The sequence below is a fragment of the Mus caroli genome, unplaced genomic scaffold (genome assembly GCF_978045245.1).
Source record: "Mus caroli unplaced genomic scaffold, Mus_caroli_1 scaffold_5, whole genome shotgun sequence".
NCBI lineage: Eukaryota > Metazoa > Chordata > Mammalia > Rodentia > Muridae > Mus > Mus caroli.
Window position 1 is genome coordinate 116339665 of NW_028227260.1, and position 24671 is coordinate 116364335.

General features: G+C 41.9%; 1 protein-coding gene and 1 pseudogene across 1 annotated transcript in view; both read right to left on the bottom strand.

Annotated features, from left to right (window-relative positions):
• Positions 1 to 6012: 6012 nt before the first annotated feature.
• LOC115030131 (U6 spliceosomal RNA) lies at positions 6013 to 6110 on the bottom strand (annotated as a pseudogene).
• Positions 6111 to 19317: 13207 nt separating this feature from the next.
• Positions 19318 to 24671, bottom strand: part of Kiaa1210 (KIAA1210 ortholog) — a 72129-nt gene continuing 66775 nt past the window's right edge. Inside the window, exon 11 of the mRNA XM_021153776.2 lies at positions 19318 to 20919. Coding sequence (XP_021009435.1) covers positions 20753 to 20919 — 167 coding nt within the window. The 3' untranslated portion in view covers positions 19318 to 20752. The remainder of the gene's footprint in view (positions 20920 to 24671) is intronic.

The window sequence follows — 24671 nt, forward strand, 5'->3', positions numbered from 1 at the left end:
ACTAATTGAATCCCCAGTGCTTGACCACAGTTATGCAGTCATCTATACTGCAACATAGGAAATAACACCTTTAACATCAGTACAGACAAATGGTAAAAATGTTACACACTTCAAGTAAGATCATTTCTAAATATTCATTTAGCTGTGATATTTTATATTTTAAACCAGTCAAAAAAAATTGAGTCCTATTATGATCATTTAGTACCAAATTGATAATTAAAATGTAAGGAATATCTCTTTAAATGATTAATTTTTCTCCTCTTTTTTTTCACAGCTGAGTGCTCCATAAAATATGTGGAAGCAAAGGTCCGGGAAGGTAAGGAAGCATCATTTGTGGAGCTAGCACTGGCTTTTATAGCTCAAGGACTTTCTTTACATGCCAACAGAGCCTTTCAAGCAGAATATACAAGACTGAGGTCTTTGATCACTGGGTTGGTGGAGTGTGGAGTGAACATGTGCAGGACTCTGAGTTCAAATCTCAGGAGCTGACCACATGCTTGTGTGTGTGTGTGTGTGTGTGTGTGAAGGACAGACTCATAGCCAAAAAGTTGGTGTAATCACATGATCAGTCACACAAGCACCCTGATAGCCATGGGTTTGATTCATAAGAGGAAAGCATGTGGTTCTTTTGTGATTGTTGAGATATAGCACAAACACAGCAGGCATGCACAAGTACTGAAATCATTTTCTTGAATGTAGGAGGCAGATTAATCATGTATGGTTTTCCATTTTCTCTCATAGTTAAGAAGAAGGAAGGTTTACTGAAGTTCACCCAATTTACGCTTTCCACTTCTTAGAAGCCGGACAAAGTTTCAACAGTGACCTCATCCTAAAGTTCATTAGCTAATAGCGAAATTCCTCCTCCTCAATTTAACATGGTTCCTTCAAGTTCCAAATGAAACAATGTCATTTGATAAAATAAAACATAGGCATGATTTGTTGACAACACTGTAATTCTATTTTACTGCTTTCATGTTCATTTGACAGGGATAACTTTGCAGTATTTCATACTTATTTTAAGTCTTTTATTGCAGCACAATAATTAAAATAACAAGCTTAAAACAATTTTATAGACAGTAAGATGAAGTTTAAGGCATTAGTTAAAACTCCATCATACTATCCAGTTATGCATGCATTTTCTCTTACCTGTTACAGATATATTTGACAATATTTGATAAAGCAAAGAACATTGTATAGCAATATTGGTAGTTTTTATTTAGATAAATGCTCTTAACTCATTTCTACTTTTTACTTCTTTGGTCACATTACTTTCACTGTAAGGCAAACTTATTTAAGTTTTTATTGTAATTCAAATGAAATTAAATGTCAATTTTACAACAATTTTTATATGAGATGGCAAGGCTTTAATGTTTTGTACTCTCCTACATGAGTACTCTTGTGTACCTATTAAATATTTTAAATACAGCTAGTCTGATTTGACATATGCTGTGTGAAAAACAATGTACAATATCTTATTGACTACATGCCCAAATGACAACCTATAGGGCTAATTTTTTAATATCATTTTATTATATTTTTCAATATAAGCTTTTTAGTTATTTAAGGATTTCAAGGGGCTTTTCAAAAGATTGTTTTACATTTTTATTTATGTGTGAGTATATCAGTGTGTTGATGGGTGTCCATACAGACCAGAAGGAGGTGCTGGATCCTTTGGAGCTAGAGTTACAAGAGCTGTACTAGTTGGGAAAAGAACCCCAGTCCTCGGAAGAGTAGCAAAGGCGCTTAAGTGCTGAGTTAACGCTGAAATGCCTTTTGATTGTTTCCTTTATCAGAATGTCTTCTTTATATTTTCTCATTAGTTAGATTTAAGCTACTCGGGTTTTTTTCTTTTTTTTAATTAGATATTTTCTTCATTTACATTTCAAATGCTATCCCCAAAGCCCCCTATACCCTCCCCCCTGGCCCTGCGCCCCTACCCACCCACTCCCGATTCCTGGCCCTGGCATTCCCCTACACTGGGGCATATAATCTTCGCTAGACCAAGGGCTTCTCCTCCCATTGATGGCCGACTAGGCCATCCTCTGCTACATATGCAGCTCGAGACACAAGCTCTGATCCTTGGTATCATCTGCTTTGTGGCATCCTTTTTTTTTTAAATATTTTTATTACATATTTTCCTCAATTACATTTCCAATACTATCCCAAAAGTCCCCCATAGCGCCCCCCCACTTCCCTACCCACCCATTCCCATTCTTTTGGCCCTGGCATTCCCCTATGCTTTGTGGCATCCTTTTCTCTTCTGCCCCAACTTGTGGAATAAAGTCTGGGTTTTTGGTTCCTGAGATTATACACCTGTCTTCCCGTGGGGATTCTCAGGTGGTACTAAATAGAATGCTAACCTATAGATTATCTCCTCTACAGCACCTACTCTGCCCAGCCCCCTCCACTACCTTAGTCTTCTCTTCCTAACTCAGCCCTTACTCTTTTGCCCCTTCTGTTCTATCAGGCCCCTATTCCCCTTTAGCTCTCTTCATTACTGCAGCTCCATCTCTTACCTTAGCCTCTCAACACTTTTTCCCCTTTGGGCCTCTCTTCCCCTCAGCCCCTACGTCTCACCCCACCCCTTGCCTTATTTCAAGGAACTCTACAAAGACAATGGAAGTAATGAAAACAATCAGACAAAAGAAAAAGGGGACCTCTTTTTAAAAACTATTAACAAATTGTTATTACTCAAACTTAGTAGCTGTGTTCTACCTGGGCCAATATCTGTTAGTAACCAGAGCAGCTTGAGCCAGGCACTGGTTGGCTCCAGTTATACAGTTAGTCTCCTGTAGTGACTAGAAGAAGATGATGCCTAAATATTAATTGATCAATTTTATATTTTTGTCATTGCCTTAAAACTACCACTAAATTGGTAATTAAGTTTTACTTTTTGTCTTGTTTATAAGTCTACTTCAGGAACCAGGAAGTGTTTTGTACTCTTTTTTATTCAGTTTTTGTTAACATATCTGTGTTTTGTGACAGGGTCTTGCTATTCAGGCCAGAATGGCCTGAAACTCACTGTATAGACCATGTTGATATCAAATTTACAAAAGCACTCCCATCTTAGACACTGAAGTACTGGAATTACAAGTGCAAATATCCATGACCGGCTTCCTTTTTAAAATTTTATTATTCCTGCCCTCATATTTTCAGTTGTGTAATTCCTAATACATTGTTTCTTTCCCATCTTCCTCCCAGAATACCCTCTCTACATTCCTTCCTTGCCTTCATGTCTTCCTCCTATTTGTTGTTGTTGTTATAATCAAAATCTTTAAGATTGGGAGGTTTATGTAAATATCTAATAAAAAAATAAAGAAAAAAAAGCAATCACCTAGTGTTAGGAAAGGAGGGAAGGATGTTGGTGTCACATCGCTGAAACCACAGATGGATAAGCACTGTGACATAGTAATATGCAAGCTACAAAAGGAAAACATGTCCTCCTTTGGTTAATTCAGTCCACAGATGTAGAGGATCTTTGGAGCTGCCTAGTTCTGTTTAGAGAGTCATTGAGGCTGCTTGACGTTTAGTTACTCCATTTTCTTTCAACTGATTCTGGAGTCAGGAGAGACCAAAGTAAGAAGGAATAGGAAGAAATGCTGCTTTCTCTTGATGGGTGGAGGGATTTTCAGTTTTCAGAAGGCCTCAGAACTTTTAACACTGATATCGTTTTGCTTTTCATCACTCAAAAGTGGCGTTCCATGGCATATGTCATTTCTCCTTCCTGTTGGATATACATCTCACAGTGTTTGGTAATGTTAAAAATAAATTTTTAAAAAAAGAGAGAAATACTGTCAGGTTTCATTTACATAATCTTGATTAAAATCTGTGGTTTCCTTCTGGGCATTTTTAATTTCATTGAAAAGTGAACTTGTTTTAAATTACTTTATGTAGCCCAAAGAAATTAAAATGTCATGCTTAAAACAATTTTTTTTGTGTAAAGAGGCAGATGGAGGCAAGCCTACACTAATCGCTGAGGAGCTACTTGGATATTAGATGTACTCTTTGGAGTGTAATTTTCAAATGAGCAGTTAAAGTTAGCATACAAAATGATATGTTTTGTTTTTTCATTAGTTATTTTCTTTATTTACATTTAAATGTTATCCCCTTTCCTAGTTTCCTCTCTGAAAACCCCCTATCACCACCCCCCTTCCCCTGCTCCCCTACCCACCCACTCCTGGCTTCCTGGCCCTGGCATTCCCCTACACTGGGGCATATAATCTTCGCTAGACCAAGGGCCTCTCCTCCCATTGGTGGCTGACTAGGCCATCCTCTGCTACATATGCAGCTAGAGACACAAGCTCTGGGGGGTACTGGTTAGTTCATATTGTTGTTCTTCCTATAGGGTTGCAGAACCCTTTAGCTCCTTGGGTACTTTCTCTAGCTCCTCCATTGGGAGCCCTGTGTTCCATCCAATTAATTACTGTGAGCATCCACTTCTGTATTTGTCAGGCACTGGCATAGCCTCACAAGAGAGCTATGTCAGGGTCCTGTCAGCAAAATCTTGCTGGCATCTGCAATAGTGTCTGGGTTTGGTGGTTGTTTATGGGATAGATCCCTGGGTGGGGTGTCTCTGGATGGTCCTTCCTTCTGTCTCAGCTCCAAACTTTGTCTCTGTAACTCCTTCCATGGGTATTTTGTTTCCCCCTTCTAAGAAGGAACAAAGTATCCACACTTCCATCTTCCTTCTTCTTGATTTTCATGTTTTGCAAATTGTATCTGGGTATTCTGAGCTTCTGGGCTAATATCCACTTATCAGTGCGTACATATGAGTTCTTTTGTGATTGGGTTACCTCACTCAGGATGATGCCCTCCAGGTCCATCCATTTGCCTAGGAATTTCATAAATTCATTCTTTTTAATAGCTGAGTAGTACTCCATTGTGTAAATGTACCATATTTTCTGTATCCATTCCTCTGTTGAGGGGCATCTGGGTTCTTTCCAGCTTCTGGCTATTATAAATAAGGCTGCTATGAACATAGTGGAGCATGTGTCCTTATTACATGTTGGAACATCTTCTGGGTATATGCCCAGGAGAGTGGTATTGCTAGATCTTCCAGTAGTACTGTGTCCAATTTTCTGAAGAACAACCAAACTGATTTTCAGAGTGGTTGTACCAGCTTGCAATATGTTTTGTTATGGCGTGTGTGTGTGTGTGTGTGTGTGTGTGTGTGTATGTGTGTGTGTGTGTGATTTTCTTTGTTCTTATTCAGCTCTTTCCAGTTACATTTGCTTATCTCTCCTGCCGTACACAACTTCCTCCTCCCAAAAAGTCTTCTCTTAGACTTTTCTGTGACATGTATTCTATCTTCTTCTCTTTTTCTCCTCTCTCATCTTTCTTGAGTCTTTTCTTCTCCTTTCATGGTCTCCCTCCTACTTCCATGAAACACACACACACACACACACACAGAGAGAGAGAGAGAGAGAGAGAGAGAGAGAGAGAGAGAGAGAGAGAGAGATCCACATTTAAATCTAAATTCCATATATAGGAGAAAATGTTGTATTTGGTTTTTTTCTTAGTGTGGCTTATTTTGCTAAGCGTAATGATCTCCAATTTCATTCATTTTCCTGGAGATCTGATTATTTGATTTCTTCATGCAAATAGAGATAAAGGTTCTATTTTGTATATGCTCCATGTTACAAGATCCTGTCACAAAACACAGATATATTAACAAAAACTGAATAAAAAAAGTGTACAAAACACTCCTAGTCACTGAAGTAGACTTATAAACAAGACAAAAAGTAAAACTTAATTACAAATTTAGTGGTAGTTTTAGGACAGTGACAAAAATATAAAATTCATCAATTAATAGTTTTAGTTATTTAGTCGTACAGCATGGTATTTTCTGTGATCAATAGCTTTTTTATGTTCGTCAATAACAACAGTTTAAAAGGCATCATCTTCTAGTCACTACAGGAGACTAACTGTATAACTGGAGCCAACCAGTGCCTGGCTCAAGCTGCTCTGGATTCATCTCTTGAACAGCTGCGCTGGTTCCATTTTTTAAAAAAGAAATATATGGAACTCTTCATGAATTTGTGTGTCATCCTTGCACAGAGACCATGCTAATATTATTCCAATTTTAGTATATGTGCTGCCAAAGTGAGCACTGGTTCCTTTTTTTTTTTTTTTTTTTTAGCTATTTTGGATAGGGCAGCAGTAAATATGTATGTGCATACATCTCTGTGGACTGTTGACTTGGAGTGTTTTGAGTGTATCTCTGTAACTAGTAGAGTTGAGTATTTGGTATTTCTATTTTGTGGGTTTGTTCGTCTGTTTGTTTTGGAGGAACCTCCACAACAATTTTCCTATCAGCTATACTAGTTTACATTCCTCTGGGCAGTATATAAAAGCTGCTCTTTTTCTATATCATTGCCAATATTTATCATTTGTCTTCTTCATAATAGCCATTCCAACTAGGGTGAGAGGCAATCTCAAAACTACCTTTCCTGTTTCATAAGGATACTGAACACTATTTTCAAATATTTATAGAGCATTTATATTTTTTCTTTTGAGAAATGCTTATTCATTACAATAACTCCTTTGTTGGAAAGACAGTTTTTGGTTGCCAAATCATTCCAGGTTTCTATATATTCTAGATATTAATCTGATGTATAGGTGAAAAATTTTCTCATTGTTTAGGTTGTCTCTTCCCCCTAGTGATTGTTACCTCTGTGATTAAAAAAACAATTTTTAATTTCATGCAAACCATTTGTCATTTTGGGGATTCTTTGGTATGCTATTAGAGTCCCATTCAGAAATTCCCTGCCTGTAATAATGTGAAGTGCTTTACCTTAGATTTTCCTCTTGCAGTTTCAAAGCTTTATGTCCTAAACTATGGTCTTTTATAGATCTTGTATTGATTTTATTCAGGGTGATAGGTAGGGATATAGCTTTATTCTATGTGTGGATGTCCAATGTAAGAAAGTGCTATTTATTTATTTATTTATTTATTTATTTATTTATTTATTTATTTGAGACTCGGCCTCACTAAATAGCCCTGGATGTCCTGGAGATCATTATATGGAGCATGATGGTCTCACACTCACAGAACATCCTGCTTCTGTTTCCCCAGTGCTAGAATTAAAGATGTGTGGGAGAAGGCCCAGTCTTCCCTTATTTCTTGAATCTAAGAGATGTAAGTATTGCTTGACTTTGCTTCCTGAGAGTACATCTAAGTTGGGGGCCAAGAATGGTAATCTGTGACTGTCTTCTGGATAGTAGGTGCAGGTTAAGTATGTAGTATTTGTCTTTCAGCTAGTCTTGTACAGCCCTTTTCAAATTTCACACATTGGAATTTTCCTATATCTTAAACAGGAGGCCCAATTAAACATATCTCCTTTGTGTTATTAGTCAGGTTTGGGTTAAGTCATTCCTACTCCAGTATAAATAACCTGCCCTGCATGTATGAATATTTACCAGTCCTGACCTAGGTTCAAAAGGTGACTGGCATTTACTAAAACCAGTATTTCGAGACATGATTTTTTTCCACCTGAAGGGCTTCTCTATGGTTAGTTCCCATATTATTCCTCCCCATTCCCAAGGCCCATTGTGGCCTTAACTCCTTGTCCTTCCATTCCTCACTTTCATGAAGAAGTCCATGGATGACAAGTGTTTAAGATAAGACCAATGGATTGCCTCACAATAGTTCTGTCCTCTGGCCACTCATCCATAGGTTGTCACTACCGAGACCATATCCAAAAGGAATTGCAGTCTGTTTTACTGGTGTTTGCAGTTCCATCACATATGATGAGGTCTGAGGAGTGATTCATGGTTGGTCTATTTCCAAGTAGCATCACCTGGAGGAGATAGTATAGGTCTCCTCTTGGCCTCTTAAGGGGACAGTAAGTTATAGTGATAGGTGTTGAAGTCTCCCTGGAACAAGATTGCACTCCATACTAATTTATGTGACAGACTCAGAGAGACTTAGTGGGGACTAATTCAAATGCATATCCATGGGATTAAGAAGGACATCAGGAGGCTGAGTAGGAGTTGAGGCATTGTCCCCATTTCTAGGTAGTTTTGAAAGACCCACAGCATTAGGACTTCCCCACATTCTGACTCAGGAGAGGCAACACCCCAAATCACTCACAAGAAGCAATCTTGATGCAAACTGCAAGAGGTTTATTCGGGAAAGACCAGTGCACTGGGGACGACTGGTATCCCACGCAGGGGTAGAGGAGTTGACCACGAGCTCAAGGGGTAAGGGGTTTATAAAGACAAAAACTGCGAACACCTGGCATTGGGCTATAGAAAGGCAAAAACCGCAAACACCTGGCATCCTGGAACAATGGGGCTATTTTGGACACAGGTCTAGGGGCTTAAATAATTTTTTACTCTCTGCCAGGACCTTTTATTCCCCACTTCCTCTAGTTACTAGTTCTAATCTTAGAACTGCACTTCAATCTCTTCTTCAAGGTTCTGCAGAGACTGGCACTGTTGTCTCAGCACCAACAGCTGGACTGCACTAATCCTTTCTCTTACAAAGGTCACTAACCTATTAAGAATCAGCGGGCCAAACATTAGCAGCAAAAAGGTCCCATCAAAGTGGAAATGAGGATGGTTCCTGCATTAGTCATGGCACACGGTACACAGTTCCTGACTACGGCCTCTGCTACATCAGAGATTCCCAAAACATAATCGTTGGAAGACTTAACCAAAGTCTGTAGATGCTTGGCCCCTAGATGGGTTAATTGATGTAAATCAGTAACATATCTCTTTCCTTCTTTTGGGGGCAAAATCACTTTTCCATCTTTAGCTTTTCTCAGGCCATAGGGATTTTCAAACTCGAAGCCTAATTTATTCATTTGTTGATAGTCTTCTGGGGTGTAATTGAAGCTAAGAACGATAGGGGTTTTCAAACTGATTATGCCAGGTTTTCACTGTGAGGACCATAGGTCCTTGTGCCACTTTTTTGGCTTCTTGTTCAGCCATCTGATTACCTCTAGCCACAGGGTCTCGGCCTCTTTGATGTCCTGGACAGTGTATGATGGCCACTTTGGCTGGCATGTGAATAGCCTCAAGGAGACTCAGAATCTCCTCTTTATTTTTAATATCTTTGCCTGCCGACATCAACAACCCCCTCTGCCTGTAGTTGATGCCGTGGACATGGGTGGTAGCAAAAGCATACCTGCTATCGGTGTAGATATTAATAGGCCGTCCCTCAGCCATCCTAAGGGCCTGGGTCAGGGCAATTAACTCAGCTTTCTGGGTCAACGTACCCTCTGGCAGGCTGCTGGCCCACACCACATATTTGCCATCTACCACCGCTGCCCCTGCCATCCTTTTACCCTCCACCAAAAAGCTGCTTCCGTTTGTATACCAGTTTGGAATGCCTGGCCATGGCCGATCACGCAGATCACTCCAGACCCTTGTTTCTTCCGCAAGGATGTCAGCACAGCAATGGATGGGCGAGGAGTCTTCTGTCTCAGGTAGGAGGGTAGCAGAGTTGAGGATAGCAGGAGGAGCAAACATTAACTGCTCAGTCAGCAACAGACTCTGCTAATGAGTCATTCGGGCATTGGTCATCCATCTGTCTGGGGACTGGTGGATAATGCTTTCAAGAGAGTGGAGGAGCACCACAATTATGCCACGGGCCTCTTCCATGGCCCTAGAGTCTGAGTAAGAACCCCTCTGGCCACTTCTGCCCTTTCATCAATGTAAAGGGTGAAGGGCTTGGTTAAATCTGGCAGTGTCAAGGCCAGTGCAGTCAACAGGGCCTCCTTAATATCCTCAAATGCTTTCTGATGTTCTGATATAGTCAGGGGATACAGGGGAGCAGCCAGTGTTGCAAACCCAGGTATCCAAAGTCTGCAGAACCCAGCTGTGCCCAAGAGTTCTCTCACCTGCCTTGGAGTAGCCGGCACTGGTATCTGAGTCACAGTCTTTTTTCTAGCCTCCGTCAGCCACCGCTTCCCATCCCGAAGACTGTATCCCAGATAGACAACTTCCGTTCGACACAACTGGATCTTTTTGGCAGAGGCCCGGTACCCCAACTCACCCAGTTCAGCTAACAGTCTCTTAGTCCCTTGCCTGCATTCCTGCTCCGAGGTCGCAGCAAGGAGTAGATCATTAAGGTATTGAAGCAGAGTCACTGGGGGTTTTCAGCTTGGAAGGAGGCCAAATCTCGATGCAGAGCCTCATTGAAAAGGGTGGAGGAGTTCTTGAACCCCTGGGGTAACTGCATCCAGGTCATTTGTCCAGTTTGTCCAGTTTCAGGGTCTCTCCACTCAAAGGCTGACTGGAGGGATGTAACTTTAAGCAGAAGAAAGCATCTTTTAAATCAAGTATTGTGTACCATTTTTGTTCTGGGGGAGCAAGCTGAGGAGGTTAGAGGAATTAGGAACAGTTGGGTGAATGTCTTGGACCCTCTTGTTGACCTCTCTCAGATGTTGGACTGGTCGATGGTCACTCATGCTGGGTTTCTTTACCAGCAACAGAGGGGTATTCCAGGGCGACTGACAAGGCACCAAAATACCTTGTTGTAATAGTCTCTGAATATGTGGCCTAATTCCATCCCTAGCCTCGTGGCTCATTGGATATTGCTGCACCCCTATAGGAGTAGCATCCATCTTTAGTCCCACAACCACGGGGGGGGGGGGGTTACTCTGACAGCCATCCCCATTTCCCTGATCTCCGCCCATGCCCTAGGGAAGGCTTTCAGCCAGTCTCTTAGGCCTGGCCCCTCTGCTTGCTTTGTACATTCATGCAGGCGATACTCTTCCTCATTGTAGGGCCAGGATCATGGAAGCAGGAGATTCCCAACTTACTCTCAGCCCTTTTTGAGTGAATCTGATCTGGGCCTTCAGTTTAGTCAAAAGGTCTCTCCCCAAAAGCAGTGTGGGACATTCAGGGATGACCAAGAAAGAGTGACTCACTTGTCCTTTGCCTAAGTCTACAGTACGTACAGTGGTCCAAGGGTGTCGTTTCTATCCTGTGGCTCCAATTACTATGTTTTTATTTTTATCTTTGAGTTTTCCCAATGGTTGTTTCAACATGGAGTGTTCTGCCCCGGTGTCTACTAGAAAGTCCATAGGGGTCCCCTCCAGAGTCACAGTTATCCTAGGCTCAGGGAGGGGATCTGAGTCCCGTCTCCCCTAATCATCATCCTCTAGATCCAGGACTTTAGGGGCCTTCCCCTTCTTCTTAGGGCATTCTTGCGCCCAGTGTCGTCAAAAGTCCCCTCTGGTGGCCAGCCCATGTCAAATGTTGGCCACTCAGAAGCACAACATGTCTGCCAAGGTCCCTTCTTGATTTCCACTGAAAGGTTGTGGGCCCTCGACCTAACTTCAGTCCAGTGATCTAATGTCAAACTTAGTGGGGTTGTCACAGTCTGTCCCATCGTCCAAGTCATGAAAAACACAAAACAGACACAAGGGATATACACACACAGAGACTGACAAATATACAAAACCAATCCAAGGATGCAGAAGGTTGGGCTGGTATGTAGTCCTTCCAATCCAGAAAGACTACTGAATCCTCACCCCCGTCCCAGTCAGACTCCTGGAGTCCTTCCCCTCACTCCGAGGCATCCCCCAGAGCAGCAGTCAGTGATTCTAACACGTCTGCCGATCACACTCTGGGTCTCGTCTTGAGACCTGGGTCTCTGTCTCCTGTGAGACAAACAGAAACTTCAGCTTTGCGACTGCAAACAGAAACTTCCAAACTTCGCCTGCACATAGAAACATTTCACACAAGAAATCTCACCTCCAAGTGGGTCTTCGGAGATGAGGGTGATCGCGTTATCCCGGACGAGACACAGATAAACAAACCAACACAACAAGCACACGTTCTTTTCAGAAAACAGACACTCAGAATAGAGATACCAGCCGGCAGGCACACATTCCAGAGGGGATCCCCATACCTCCAAGTCGATTCTCAGGTGGGAGGGATGGTCGCGTCCCCTGGCCAATGCACCAAATGAAAGACCCACAGCGTGAGGACTCCCCCACATTCTGACTCAGGAGAGGTGACACCCCAAATCACCCACGAGAAATGATTTTGATGCAAACTGTAAGAGGTTTATTCGGGAAAGACCAGTGCACTGGGGCTGACTCATATCCCACGCAGGGGTAGAGGAGTTGACCATGAGCTCAAGGGGTAAGGGGTTTATAAAGGCAAAAACTGCAAACACCTGGCATTGGGGTAGAGAAAGGCAAAAAACACAAACACCTGGCAAAACCCACAAACACCTGGCATCCTGGAACAATGGGGCTATTTTGGACACAGGTCTAGGGGCTTAGATAATTGGGGCTTAGATAATTTTTTACTCTCTGTCAGGATCTTTTAGTTTGAGATGATTGATTTCATTGGCTAATCTGTGTTGGCTCTAATGGTCCACTTCTGGCTTGGGTCCACAGTAGCCTTGGCATGGGTATGCTGTCTCCACAGCTTCACACCTGCAATTTGAAGAGCTGTGGGAGTGGTGAGGATTGGGCCATTTTTTTTTTTTTTGTGCAGTGTCATCCAAGTCTTTCAAGAACTATTAGAGGCGCTTGTGTCCATACTCTCAGTTTCCCTGAGTCCTTTGGAAACATTGGAGGTGGGTGGCAAACATGATCTTATATCAAAAGGACAGTAACCACATTTGTAGAGTGCACAATGTACCCTAAACAGTACATGTGGCAGAATTAAAATCTTATTTATTTTCACAACGAGACCTGAAGATTGGGGGTGGAATTTTGTGTGAAAGTTTCAAGTTAATTCTCTGTACATGTAGAAGAAGTTACACAGCCTGAAAAGTATTGCCAGACTCTGCTGGGTTGAATGTCAGTGAAGTCTACTTACAGATATTTAAGTGGGTAGGAACTGTGTTTTGTGTCAGTGTGGGGACTTTGAGTCCCTGCTTGAGCTTTTCCCAAGAACATTCAGAAAGGCTCTGCTAGCTTGTTGGGTCAGTATTGGCAACCTAGGCACCACCAAATGTCTTTGTAATAATTCTTGTAGAACTTTTTTTTTCCTTTTTATCCAGCTTCAAGAGCTTTCAAGATTAGACTGGGACCTGTCATCTCGGGGATTGTTTTCCTACCAATACTACTCAGCCATTCTTCCACATGTTTAGTAGCTGCTTCATCAATTGATAAAACATTCCTTTTAGGGGATAATGACAGAGAATTGGGGGCGGGGCTATATCTTCATGGAGTGTAGCCTGTTTGACTGCCTGGTTTCCCTGACTCACTGAACTTTGACTCTGTATAGTGTATCAGTGTACCAGTGCCACAGCTGAGAGCCTGGGCAGCTTCTAGGAGCTGGAAGCTTTGTTCTGTTTTTAAAAGTCTTTACCTCCTGAAGTGAGCAGTGCCATTTTTCTGTATGTTGCTGTTTTGAGTCTCTTGATATGAGGGTCTAGTTCCCTTTTGTAGACATCATCTTCTAGCAATAAAAAGGTTACATATCTGAATCGAGGAGTGGTTCATCCTTTAAGTCTAGCCATGAGGAAAAAACATCTTTTATAATGTATCTGAAATCATGGAAGCATATTCCTTCCTCTTCAGACAAGTATGTGGCTGGATAACATACCTGTCATCTTGTTGAATGAGGAGAGGGCCTAGATTTTCCCATAGTGGACATATTGGAGCCTGCACATCCCTGGAATGTGGCTTACTGGAGTCTGATGAGCATCCCTATGTACCTGTTGAGTCGGACAGAGCTGACTGAACAGGGCAGGTTGATGTGCATTGCACTGGACAGATGCCAATGGAGACAGAATCAGGTGCTCTTCACCTGCCTCAGTGATGGGAAGTGCTAGCAATTAGAGCCAGCATGGAGCAGCAGCATGGGCAAAATTGTATCCTCTGGAGAAGCTAACTGGGAGTTGAAGGGTTTATATGAGCCTAGCCCCCATCTGATGTTTAGGATAGACTCCCTGGTTTGTTGCCTCATAGTGACTTGGCAGGGGGATGGGGGAGTCTTATCTTAGGGCCATATATACAACCCTAGACATACTCACCTCATATTATGGGATAATGAGTGCCCATTCAATTGAAGTGACCTCAGAAAAACCTCAGGTTGGGCCCCAATCAGGTCCAGTAGCCACAGCACTGTGGAATTATTCATGTAACTTGTTCACTATCAAGTCAGAAGTTAGACATTTCCTAATTTTATTATTTATGTATTTATTTATTTAAATATTTATTTATTTGATTGGTTGATTTTTCAATACAGGTTTCACTATATAGCCCTGGCTGTCCTGGAACTCACTCTGTAGAACAGGCTGGCTTCTAACTCACAGACATCCACCTGCCTCTGCCTCCCAAGTACTAGGATTAAAGGCATGTGCCACCATTACCCAGCTTACATTCTCATTTTAAATTCCTACTCTTTATTTCTCCAGAGATCTATACCAGTGTCTTGATATCCCTTTGAGGCTTTTCCTTTGAGACCAGTGACACCTTGGTATCCTATTGAGGCTTTGAATGCAGTCTCCTGTTAGATGATTAAGCTTATCTGGATCCTCTTGCCTATCTCCAATGGGGTCAAGGGGCTTACCTTCTCTGGATGTTCAGCCTAGTCTTGTTTTTGTGTTTGTTTTTGTTTTCACTCTTGTGTGTCACAGTCCCCTTAGCCACTGGCATGAGACCCCAGAATCCAGTCAGGGGTGCACACTTCTATGCTCCAGAGACCTTTAGTGAGCTAAGAGGCCTGGGAGCAGCAGTCATCACCAGGACTCCAACACCAATAAAAGCAGAAGATAGAAGATATCACCAGTGGACTAAAGCTGAGATATCCCCTGAAAGGCCTCAGTCCTGGGTCTAGTTTCCATTCTCATTTTATACTCTAAAGCCACAAGGTGGGGAGGTGGGCAAGCAAAAGAGATTTTTTTAGAAGGTATGTGGCAGTCAGAAGGTTGTTAAAGGCAACAACTTATTGTTTTAACTATTTGTCTAGCTCATTCTTTCCCAGGCATCAAGGAAGGCCATGTTTGGCCAATAAGCAGTATAAGCAGCACTTTAAGTAAATCATTAAATCAGTATCTAATAATTAGTCTCTTTTCAGCAACATATGAGAAACTTGTTTATTTTTCTTTATGATACCATCATAAAAGAGCAATTTGGCACTTCACCCAATTTGTCTTAAGGAATATAATTAAAGTAAATAGACAGTAACAAATAATGATTAAAGAAGATGATAGTGCCACTATATTTTCTTTTATTGAACTGGATTCATTTTGTTGTTGTTGTTTTGTTTTGTTTTGTTTTTTGTTTTTCGAGACAGGGTTTCTCTGTGTAGCCCTGGCTGTCCTGGAACTCACTCTGTAGACCAGGCTGGCCTCGAACTCAGAAATCCACCTGCCTCTGCCTCCCAAGTGCTGGGATTAAAGGCGTGCGCCACCACCTTTGAACTGGATTCTTTTATCATGTAATATATCCTCATTATGATTTCTGCTCCCCCTGCTTCTCCCAATTCATCCAGATCCATTTCCTTTCTGTCTCTCATTTTAAAAGAACAGGCTTCTTCTAAAAGATAATAATAATAAAATATAACAAAATAAAATATAATAAAACAAAAACTATCACATCAAAGTTGGAAAAAAGCGCAAGACTTGCACAAGAGTCAGAGACTCAATCATTTGCACACTCAGAAAGTCCATAAAAACACAAAACTGGAAACTATGAGGGCAGAGGACCTGGTGCATACCTGTGCAGACCCTGTGCTTGCTGCTTTAGGCATAACCTTATTCTATTTTACATATCTGTATCACTTTTATATTTATTTCATTCATGTGGCCTTGTTGAAGTGGGTGTGGGTTTGTTGGAAGAAGTGTATCACTGGGGGGTGGGCTTTGAAGTTTTAAAAGGCCAAACTAGTCCCAGTGTTTCTCTCTTCCAGCTGCCTGCAGATCCAGATGTAGAACTCTCAGCTATTTCTTTTTATTCTTCTTTCATAAAGTACATCCCATTTCCTCTCTACACTCTCTGATTTCCCCTCTCCCCTAGATCCACTGTTTCTCTGTTTCCATTCAGAAAAGAGTGGGCTTCCCAAGGATATCAAACCAACATGGCATAACAAGATGCAATAAGACTAGGCACAAACCCTCATATCAACCCAGTTGGAGGGGGAAAGCAGGCTACTAGACTTAGAGAAATAAATCTCAGCTATTTTTCTAGTACCATGTCTGCCTAGATGCTGTCATGCTTCTCACCATGATGAGAATGGGATAAACCTATGAAACTGTAAGCCGGCCCCAATTAAATGCTTCCTTTCCTAAGAATTGCTATGGTTATGATATTTCTTCCCAGCAATAAAGCCCAAAGATAGGCACCCTTGTTATAATTCCTGAGTTTAGAAAAACAATTTCTTTTTCTTCCACAGTTAACATAATGTTGGCTATAGGTTTATCATGTCACCTTTGTTATGTTGGGATATTTTCCTTCTTTTTTTTATTGATTCTTTGTGAATTTCACATCATGCATCCTAATTCCACTCATTTTCCAGTCTTTCCATATCCACCATTCACCCTTGTAACCCCCTCAAAAAAACCCGAAAATAAATATAAAGAATAAAATATCTCATAGTGGAAACTGTAGTATGTCATGGTATGTCCCACAATATACCTTTTATCCAAACAGCTTATTTGCAGATGTTCATTGCAATGAGTCATTGGTCTAGCTTAAGGCCACTCATTTCTGCTACACTATCAACACTGGATCCTCACCAAGACTCCTCTCAGATATCCTGTGTTTCCCTGAATCATGGAGATCCTGAAGCTTTGGTTCTGCAGTACCAGCCCCTTCATGAACTCCAGCAGCTCAGCTCGTAGGTAGTGTAGATGTTAGGATCGGCCAACTCAAAGGCCTGGATCTGGGCCTGGATGGTAGCTGAGTTGGTCTGTCTGCCAAATCTCCTTTGCCTCAAAAATGGGGCAAGCTTTCCTGAACCCATGCCATCAGGGATAACTCTCCTTCCCAGGGAAGGGGTGTGGCTAGCTCTCCTTTGCCCAAGCTGCCAGGGTCAGCTCTTCCAGGATGTCCAGGCAAGGGGTAGGGTCAGCTCTCCTGAGTGCCACAGCCATCAAAGAACAAGGCCAGCTTTCCAGCACTAACACCATTGGGGCCAGAGCCTCATGGTATAGGTGTGGGAAAGCTGGCCCCACTCCTGGCCTTCTATTCTTTTCTTCAGACTCTGTATCACATTGGGATGTTGGACTTTGAAAAAAAGACTTTTTCTATGGATATTGGTATGATTGTGTGATTTCTGTCCTTAAGTGTATTTATGCTGTCACATTATATTTATTGATATTTTTTTATGTTGAACAAATCCTGTAAGGGAGGAAACCAGCCTAGTCATGGTAAACAATATTTTTGATGTGTTCTGTAACTTGTAAAGGTTTTAAAAATATCTTCAATTTTTTTGTTTGTTTTTTGTTTTCTTGAGACAGGGTTTCTCTGTATAGCCCTGACTGTTCTGGAACTCACTCTGTAAACCAGGCTGGCCTCAAACTCAGAGATCCACCTGCCTCTACCTCCCAAATGCTGGGACTAAAGACGTGTGCCACCACCACCACCCAGCTTTCTTCAATTTTTATATGATGATATCATTGCCTCCATCTAAGACCTCACATACCCCTCCTCCCCCTTTAAAATTCATGTCCTCTTTATTTTGAAAAAAAAAAAAACTAAAGAAAGTTTGCACCTATGTCTATCAGAGAACATGGTCAACAGTTTTCTCTTTGGGTTGTACTCTGATCTAGTTTTCATGTCAGCGTAATACTAGCTTATAGAGCATATTTATGGATATCTTCTCCTTTCTGATTTGTGGGTAAGTTGAGGGGTGTTGATATCCGCTCTTCTTCAAAAGTTAACTATGATTTGGCAGTGAATCCATCCAGTTGTGGATTCCCTTGTGGGGAGTCTTAATCCCATAGTACAATATATAGCCTTCATCCTATCACACATTATAAAACTATTACATGGTTTTATTTGTCTTGCTCTCCTAAAGCCCTAGGCACTGACTTTTGCTCTGAATAGATCCTCTCTGCACAGTGGAGTAGACTTGACTCTTCTGTAGCCCACTTTATTAACATTGAGTGGTGATGTTTAAAACTTACCATCATATAATATTTCTTATGGCTTGAACCACATAATGAAGCAGAAGCACAAAGTCTGTTGTCATTATTGCTTAAATTGAAAGGACAGAGTGGGTCAATAGATGGGTATTTACATAGTGTGGTTGGGTGCAATACACTGGTTATGATTTGTTATTATTTATGTAGTATGACCTTTTAAAATAGCATTGCTGTTTAGATTTAATTATGAAGGATATATTTCTTGACCTCTATATTTCTGAAGTCACATCTTGGCCATTTTCTAGTTTTATTTCTCTCTAGAGAGCCAGGGACTTATGAAAACAAGGTCTCCTGTTCTGTTGGAATATGCCCCATGCAGTTAATACCTCTATTTTCCAGTCTGCTTCTAGAGGCCACACACTGCTCTGGAGATGGGCCACCCTTGGTAAATCTGACTGTCCTACCTGGGTATAGGCGTCCAGAGTTAAGTGTGCTTGCATGCCTAGAATAGGACCTAGGGATTTGTCTAGGAAATAGGCCAGGGACTAGAATGGGAACAGGAGTGGGAAAGAATGGTCACCTCATTGTTTAGGTTTTTAGTAGTTTGAATGTTCAAAAAGCCATTCTAGTCTCTCAGATCATTATTAACATTGCATAAAAAAATAAACTATTACATAAAACACTGAGATTGGGAGGGGTTGCTTGGTTGGTTTTGTTGTTCTTTTTTCAAGGCAGGGTTTCTCTGCATAGCCCTTGCCATCCTGGAAATTGCTCTACAGAAAAGGCTGACCTTAAATTCAGAAATTCCTCTGTCTCTGCCTCCCCAAGTATTGGGACTAAAGGCATGAGCCACCACCACCATGTCCATAAAGCATGTTTTATTGGTTGATTTAAATGTGGATATCTCCAACTGATCTCCAGTTCTGAAAATCAGCTAATTGTCTCACTAGCCAGACTAAAGAAATGGTTATTAGAACTCTTTTGCTTCCTTCTCTGTGTGTCATGCATTTTTCGCATGATCCCAGTGGCTCTGTGATGGTTCATAAGCCCATCTTTCTGTAAAACTTAGACTCAGTCCTCAAGCTGGCTGGATTATAGCCACTTCTCTCACTGAACAATGGCATACTTAGCAGCCATCAGCTTTTGTCAGCTACAGCAGTGTGGAGAATAATTCTATACAAAGCAACCTCTTACAATGTTGCTCCCATGACAATCTTTAGTCTGAGTTGTCAATATTCTATTTCCCTCCCTCCCACATTTCCCAGAATGAAATAGGCTACAGAACAACCTTTATTGAGTTTATTTGCTTAGCACTAATCAAAAACAAAGAAAGCTAAAAAGAAAAAAGGAAACTTATCAGAATATATTTCTAAGCATTAAAAATACTTAACCTTAAAAAAATACTTATCCTTATGATTAAAAACTGAGTTTTCTTAGTAATGGAAGAAATATTATTAGTGGGGAGTTCTCATAGTGAGAATGATGTAATGAAGGTATAGGCAAAAATGGGGAAGGGAAGTGTTAGAGTTGGTGTACTAGAATTACATATGTTAAGGGCATTGATTTAAACAAATTATTCACTATGGTAACATATATGGAATGAAATCCAGTCATTCAAAACCTTAACACTATCAAAAGGGTAAATCTAGAGGATCAAAATAAAGAGGTGTTTTATAGACTAAATGAAAAATCCAGCATGTTGTTGTACAGTGTCTCATTATACCATCATCAGCAAAAAACCAGCGCCAGTTATTTAAGCTAGCTATAGAATCTCATTGCCTCTCTAGACATGGTTTTGAATGTAGAAGCATCCAACATAGGTGTTCAAGGCTGTATTTCTGTTTAAGCAAAGCAAACACCAAGTGACAGAAGTAGATGTCCTTTGTATCTAGGAAAATGATCCTAGGTTTGCTGTTAAGGCATCTAAAGGTGGCTTTCTTATAATGTTTGCTAGACTGAGAGATAGGATAAATGTGGAGAATTTAAAAATGAAAAGGTTAATTAAGGTGGGGAAAACCCACCCACCATAGGTGACACTATTCATTAGGCTTGGATCCTGGGCTGTGTATGTTAAAGGGAGAAAGTTTCCATTTCTTGCCTGGAAAAACAATGTAACTAACTTCATCAAGTTCTGGCTGCCAGGAATTCCCTGCAGTGATGGACTATACATTAGAATTCTTCCAAAATAAGCTCTTTCTCCATTAAGTTGATTTTATCAGAGAGTTTATTACAGCAATAGAAAAATTAACTAAGACTCTGAGTTACATAGAGTTCTCTGCCCTAAGCCTGGAGCCAGAGAGGAAAGTCACTCTCCAGAGGCAGCAAACACACAGTCTAACTACTGAACTTGCCACCTGCCTGGTTGAAAGTACATCCAGAAAGTACATCAAGAAATCACCTGAATCTTTCCACTGAAATTAATTGATTGAAAGAAATGGCAACCTTTAAGTTGCTGAAGCAAAATACGATTGTTTCCTTTCTTTAAAGGCACAATGTCTAAAGTTAATGATTTTACAATTCTGTAACAGCTTTTCTGGAGAACATGCTGGGTTCGGGGATGTTGGTAGTCAGTTACTGAGGGTTAGATGTTAATAGCATTTATTTCATTCGAATAATTAAAAATGTTAATTCCTATTTCTAAAGTTATTTTCCCTAATAAAAACTAGCCCTGGCAAAAAATATTATATGGAATTACCATAGTTACAGGCAATTATTACTGAAAATGCTGATGCTCCATCTAGGAGCTATTTATTGCATGATATTTGCTATTTGGCTCCATGCTTGGGCTTTCTTCTTGGCCACTGAGAACCACTCAGGCTCCTCACGATGTGGAAGTGTGGGTGGAAGACTCGAAGATCGTCTGGTTAGTCTTTCCCTGGTACGTGGGTGAAGCATCTTCTGATCATAAAATGCAACTAAAATCATAGCAAACAACACACAAACAGTCAGAAAAAAAAACAGACACACTGGAATATGTTTAAAGCTGAAATGAAGTGGACCATTCTTTCAGGTTTTCTCTGATCACCCAACACTTAGTACTTTCTACCTACTGTTCTCTTAGAAGTCACTGTTCTAAAAGTCATTGCTTGGGCAAATTCCATAATAGGTATGTCCAGGAACAACATCAACATGGATATGGCCATAGGGTCCTAACCATGGGAAGGGATGTGAGATTATTCTTGCAGTCTAACAGCCAAAAAAAAATTTTTTTTTTGTTATTTGAGACAGGGTTTCTATGCTTAGCCTTGACTGTCCTGGAACTCACTCTGTAGACCAGGCTGGTCTTGAACTCAAAGATTCTCCTGCCTTTGCCTCTCAAGTGCTGGGATTAAAGGTATATGTCATCACTGCCCATCTGTAACAGCCAATCTTGTGAGGAGCGGGTGTGGCGGCAGTCCCAAGAAGGCACCAGGGACTGCAGCTAAGTCTTATGACTTGCACCTGACTTCCTCATACACCTGAAAATAGCCACAACCATCTCAAGAGCTGCGCAGGTGTACCAGGATACTGGCGAATCCATTTTGGTGGAGATATGCCCCTGCTGTCCTGATTAGCTGAAGCTTTGTACCTGGTGAGGTGACGTGGCCTGCTGTGAGTGGATGGGAACAGAGTATATAAGAGTGAGAGGCCCAGGGTTCAGGGGAGATATAAACAAGAAGAAAGATGAAGACTGAATAAACTGCTGTTAGAAGGACTGGTGGTCGTGTCGTTCTTGCTGGTCGAGAGTGGACGCGACAAAAGGTGGCCCGTACGGGGAACCGACTCCACCACCAACGAGTTCAGAACTTTCAGCAGTCAGTGTTTGCAGGCAGGGTAAGTTCACGGTAAGTGAAACTTACGACCCCAGGAGTTTGGGAAGGACCTCGGATAAAATAGAGGCAAATATAAAGTTGCCAGGAAGCAGGCACAAAGTAAAAGTGAAACCATGGGGACAAGTTAAGGTTCACGGTTTTGGGGCAAGTTAAGGAACTATGATAACCTCAGTGTAGTGATCAATAGATCCTCGCTGTGTAGTTATGCTTTTTTCTCCCATTGACCCTTTGTGGGTAGGTCTGATAATTTTGGTCTTGTTTGTTCTGATATATGGACTCTGTTACTGTTTGAATTGTCAGGCAGTCAAGACAGGTCAGAAAATCCTTACAGAGCAACAAGAGAGTATGTCGGAAGAGGAGAAGGGCTTAAAAAGAAAAAAGAAAAAGGAGACACAGTGTTATCAGGTGGACAGAAAGGACAAAACAAAAGAGTCGAGGTGGAGGAGGAAGGCGAATTGGCTTCTGCGCCCCCTCCTTATGCCTCCTCGGCAGCCACCTATAAGCAGACCTTCTGTCTGGAGGTTTGGAGAGAGGTTAGATTCTCCTTGCCGGGATGTCCTATTTTCACCGACCAAGCAGGGCAGAGATATCACGAGTCTCTAGATTTCAAAGTAATCAGGAATTTGGCTGAGTCCATGCGGACGTACGGCTTAACTGCCTCCTATACTGTGGCTCAAGTAGAGGCCTTGAATAGACACTGCATGACGCCGTCCATTGAGCTGTCTTGGTGAAGGCATGCCTTTCACCTGGGGCAGTATTTAGATTGGAAAGCCTTCCTTATTGAATTTACAAATGAACAGGCAGCGGCTAACTTTGCTGCAGGAAATCCAGCATGGGATAGGGATATGCTGCTTGGTCAAGGTCGCTTTGCACAACAGACAGGATATCCAGTGCAGGTGTTTGAGTAGGTGAATCAGATTGCCATAAGGGCGTGGAAATCATTGCCCACCCTTGTTGACGGTGTTACAGAACTCCAGAGAGGCAATGAGGTGCTGAATCGGGTAAGAGAGGAGCGCTCTCAATTGGTTTGGGAGAGAGGGTCTGTTTGTGTGTTTCCCCAGGATCACCGACAACAGCTGTGGGTCCCAGAACGGCTGACCAGAGCAATTCAAGGCAAGCGGAGCTATGAGGACGTGGATGTTCCTGTGGCTGGGAATGCTCCCACTAGTGAGAACTGAAGAGCTCTGTGTTCCTGAAACCCATGTCATTGACGCATTCAAGTGTTTCCTCAATTCTTTACATCTAATGCTTCACTACAATTGCCTTTTTTCTATGCTGCTTCAGCTAAAGGGATTGTTGTGTTTTCAGATGATTCAAAATATTTCACAGATGAGTGATTGTGTTCAGCTGTATCTACTAAAACTAATGCTACCTGGATTCGAGGGGTGTGGCCTGCCAGTATATCCAAGGGCATTGGCACTATACCCTCCCAACCTAGATGGGCCCCCCTTCCTTTTTGTAGGAGTGTTCCTGATTCCCTTCCACCTTGGGCAGTGCCCCTTATATTTATGGTTGTTATGTGGGGTGAATTGTAGTTGCACTGATCTTTCCCCCCTTAAGCATGGTGGCGGGAGGGGCCTGGGGTAATGCAAATTTTATTGGAATGGTTCTAATGTGTTTGAAACTTCTGTATTTCAATTTGCTGGAGGAAGGAATGTTTATTTTCAGGCTACGCCTGTTTGTGACCTCCTTTTGTGTTTGTTGTTTATAAGATCCCTTGCTTCAGGGCTGATGAGCAGGGATGGGAGCCCTGGGATGTATGCTTGTAATAGTATGTGTGTGTTGTGTGTTTGGCACATGTATTAGGTGCAGCGTGTGCAGGCCCGCACTTTCACCATGGTAGCGTAGGCTTTTGCTGCAGTGGAGGCGGGACAATCTCCTCAGATTCGGTTTGCCACTCTAAAAGAAATTATGCTGCGTTATGCCGTGGGGTGCGAGGCTAAGCACTGCACAGAAGATAGCTTGCTGTTGGCATCCTGTGGAAGGCACGTCTGATTGCATGAAGGTTCAGTGTCCTAGTTCCCTTCCCCCAGGAAAAACGACACGGGAGCTGGCCAAGACCTCTCTGGGTGATGAGCCCAAGGGATGGTTTTGTGTAGGGCCCCTATGCTTTCACACTGGGGATCAGACCTTTACCTTCACCCATGAGGCTTGCAGCAATGAAGATCTGGCCATAGATTAATCAACATCCTGGCCTTTTGATGCACCTGCCGCAAACAAAACACAATCTCCCCAGGTGTGGCTTGGCATGATAGAGAGGTAGTCAGTGATAAGACTCCCTGGGCATGTCACCAACCTAAGACAGGGATCAAACCAATGCTGTTTGTTTCCCAAGGACGGGTAAGGGACATTGCTACAGGGGGCAATCTACAGACATTCTCTCTGCCAAAAAAGAAAAAAAGGGGGAGATGTGAGGAGCAGGTTTGGCGGCAGTCCCAAGAAGGCACCAGGGACTGCAGCTAAGTCTTATGACTTGCACCTGACTTCCTCATACACCTGAAAATAAGCCACAACCATCTCAAGAGCTGTGCAGGTGTACCAGGATACTGGCGAATCCATTTTGGTGGAGACATGCCCCTGCTGCCCTGATTAGCTGAAGCTGCGTACCTGGTGAGGCGATGTGGCCTGCTGTGAGTGGATGGGAACTGAGAGTATATAAGAGAGGCCCAGGGTTCAGAGGAGATATAAACAAGAAGAAACAGGACTGAATAAACTGCTGTTAGAAGGACTGGTGGTCGTGTCGTTCTTGCTGGTCAAGAGTGGATGTGACAAATCTTTTGACTTTTATTATTTGAATATCTTGTACTTTTGAACTCAACATCCAAAGGGAAACAAATTATACCTATTTTTTTTTT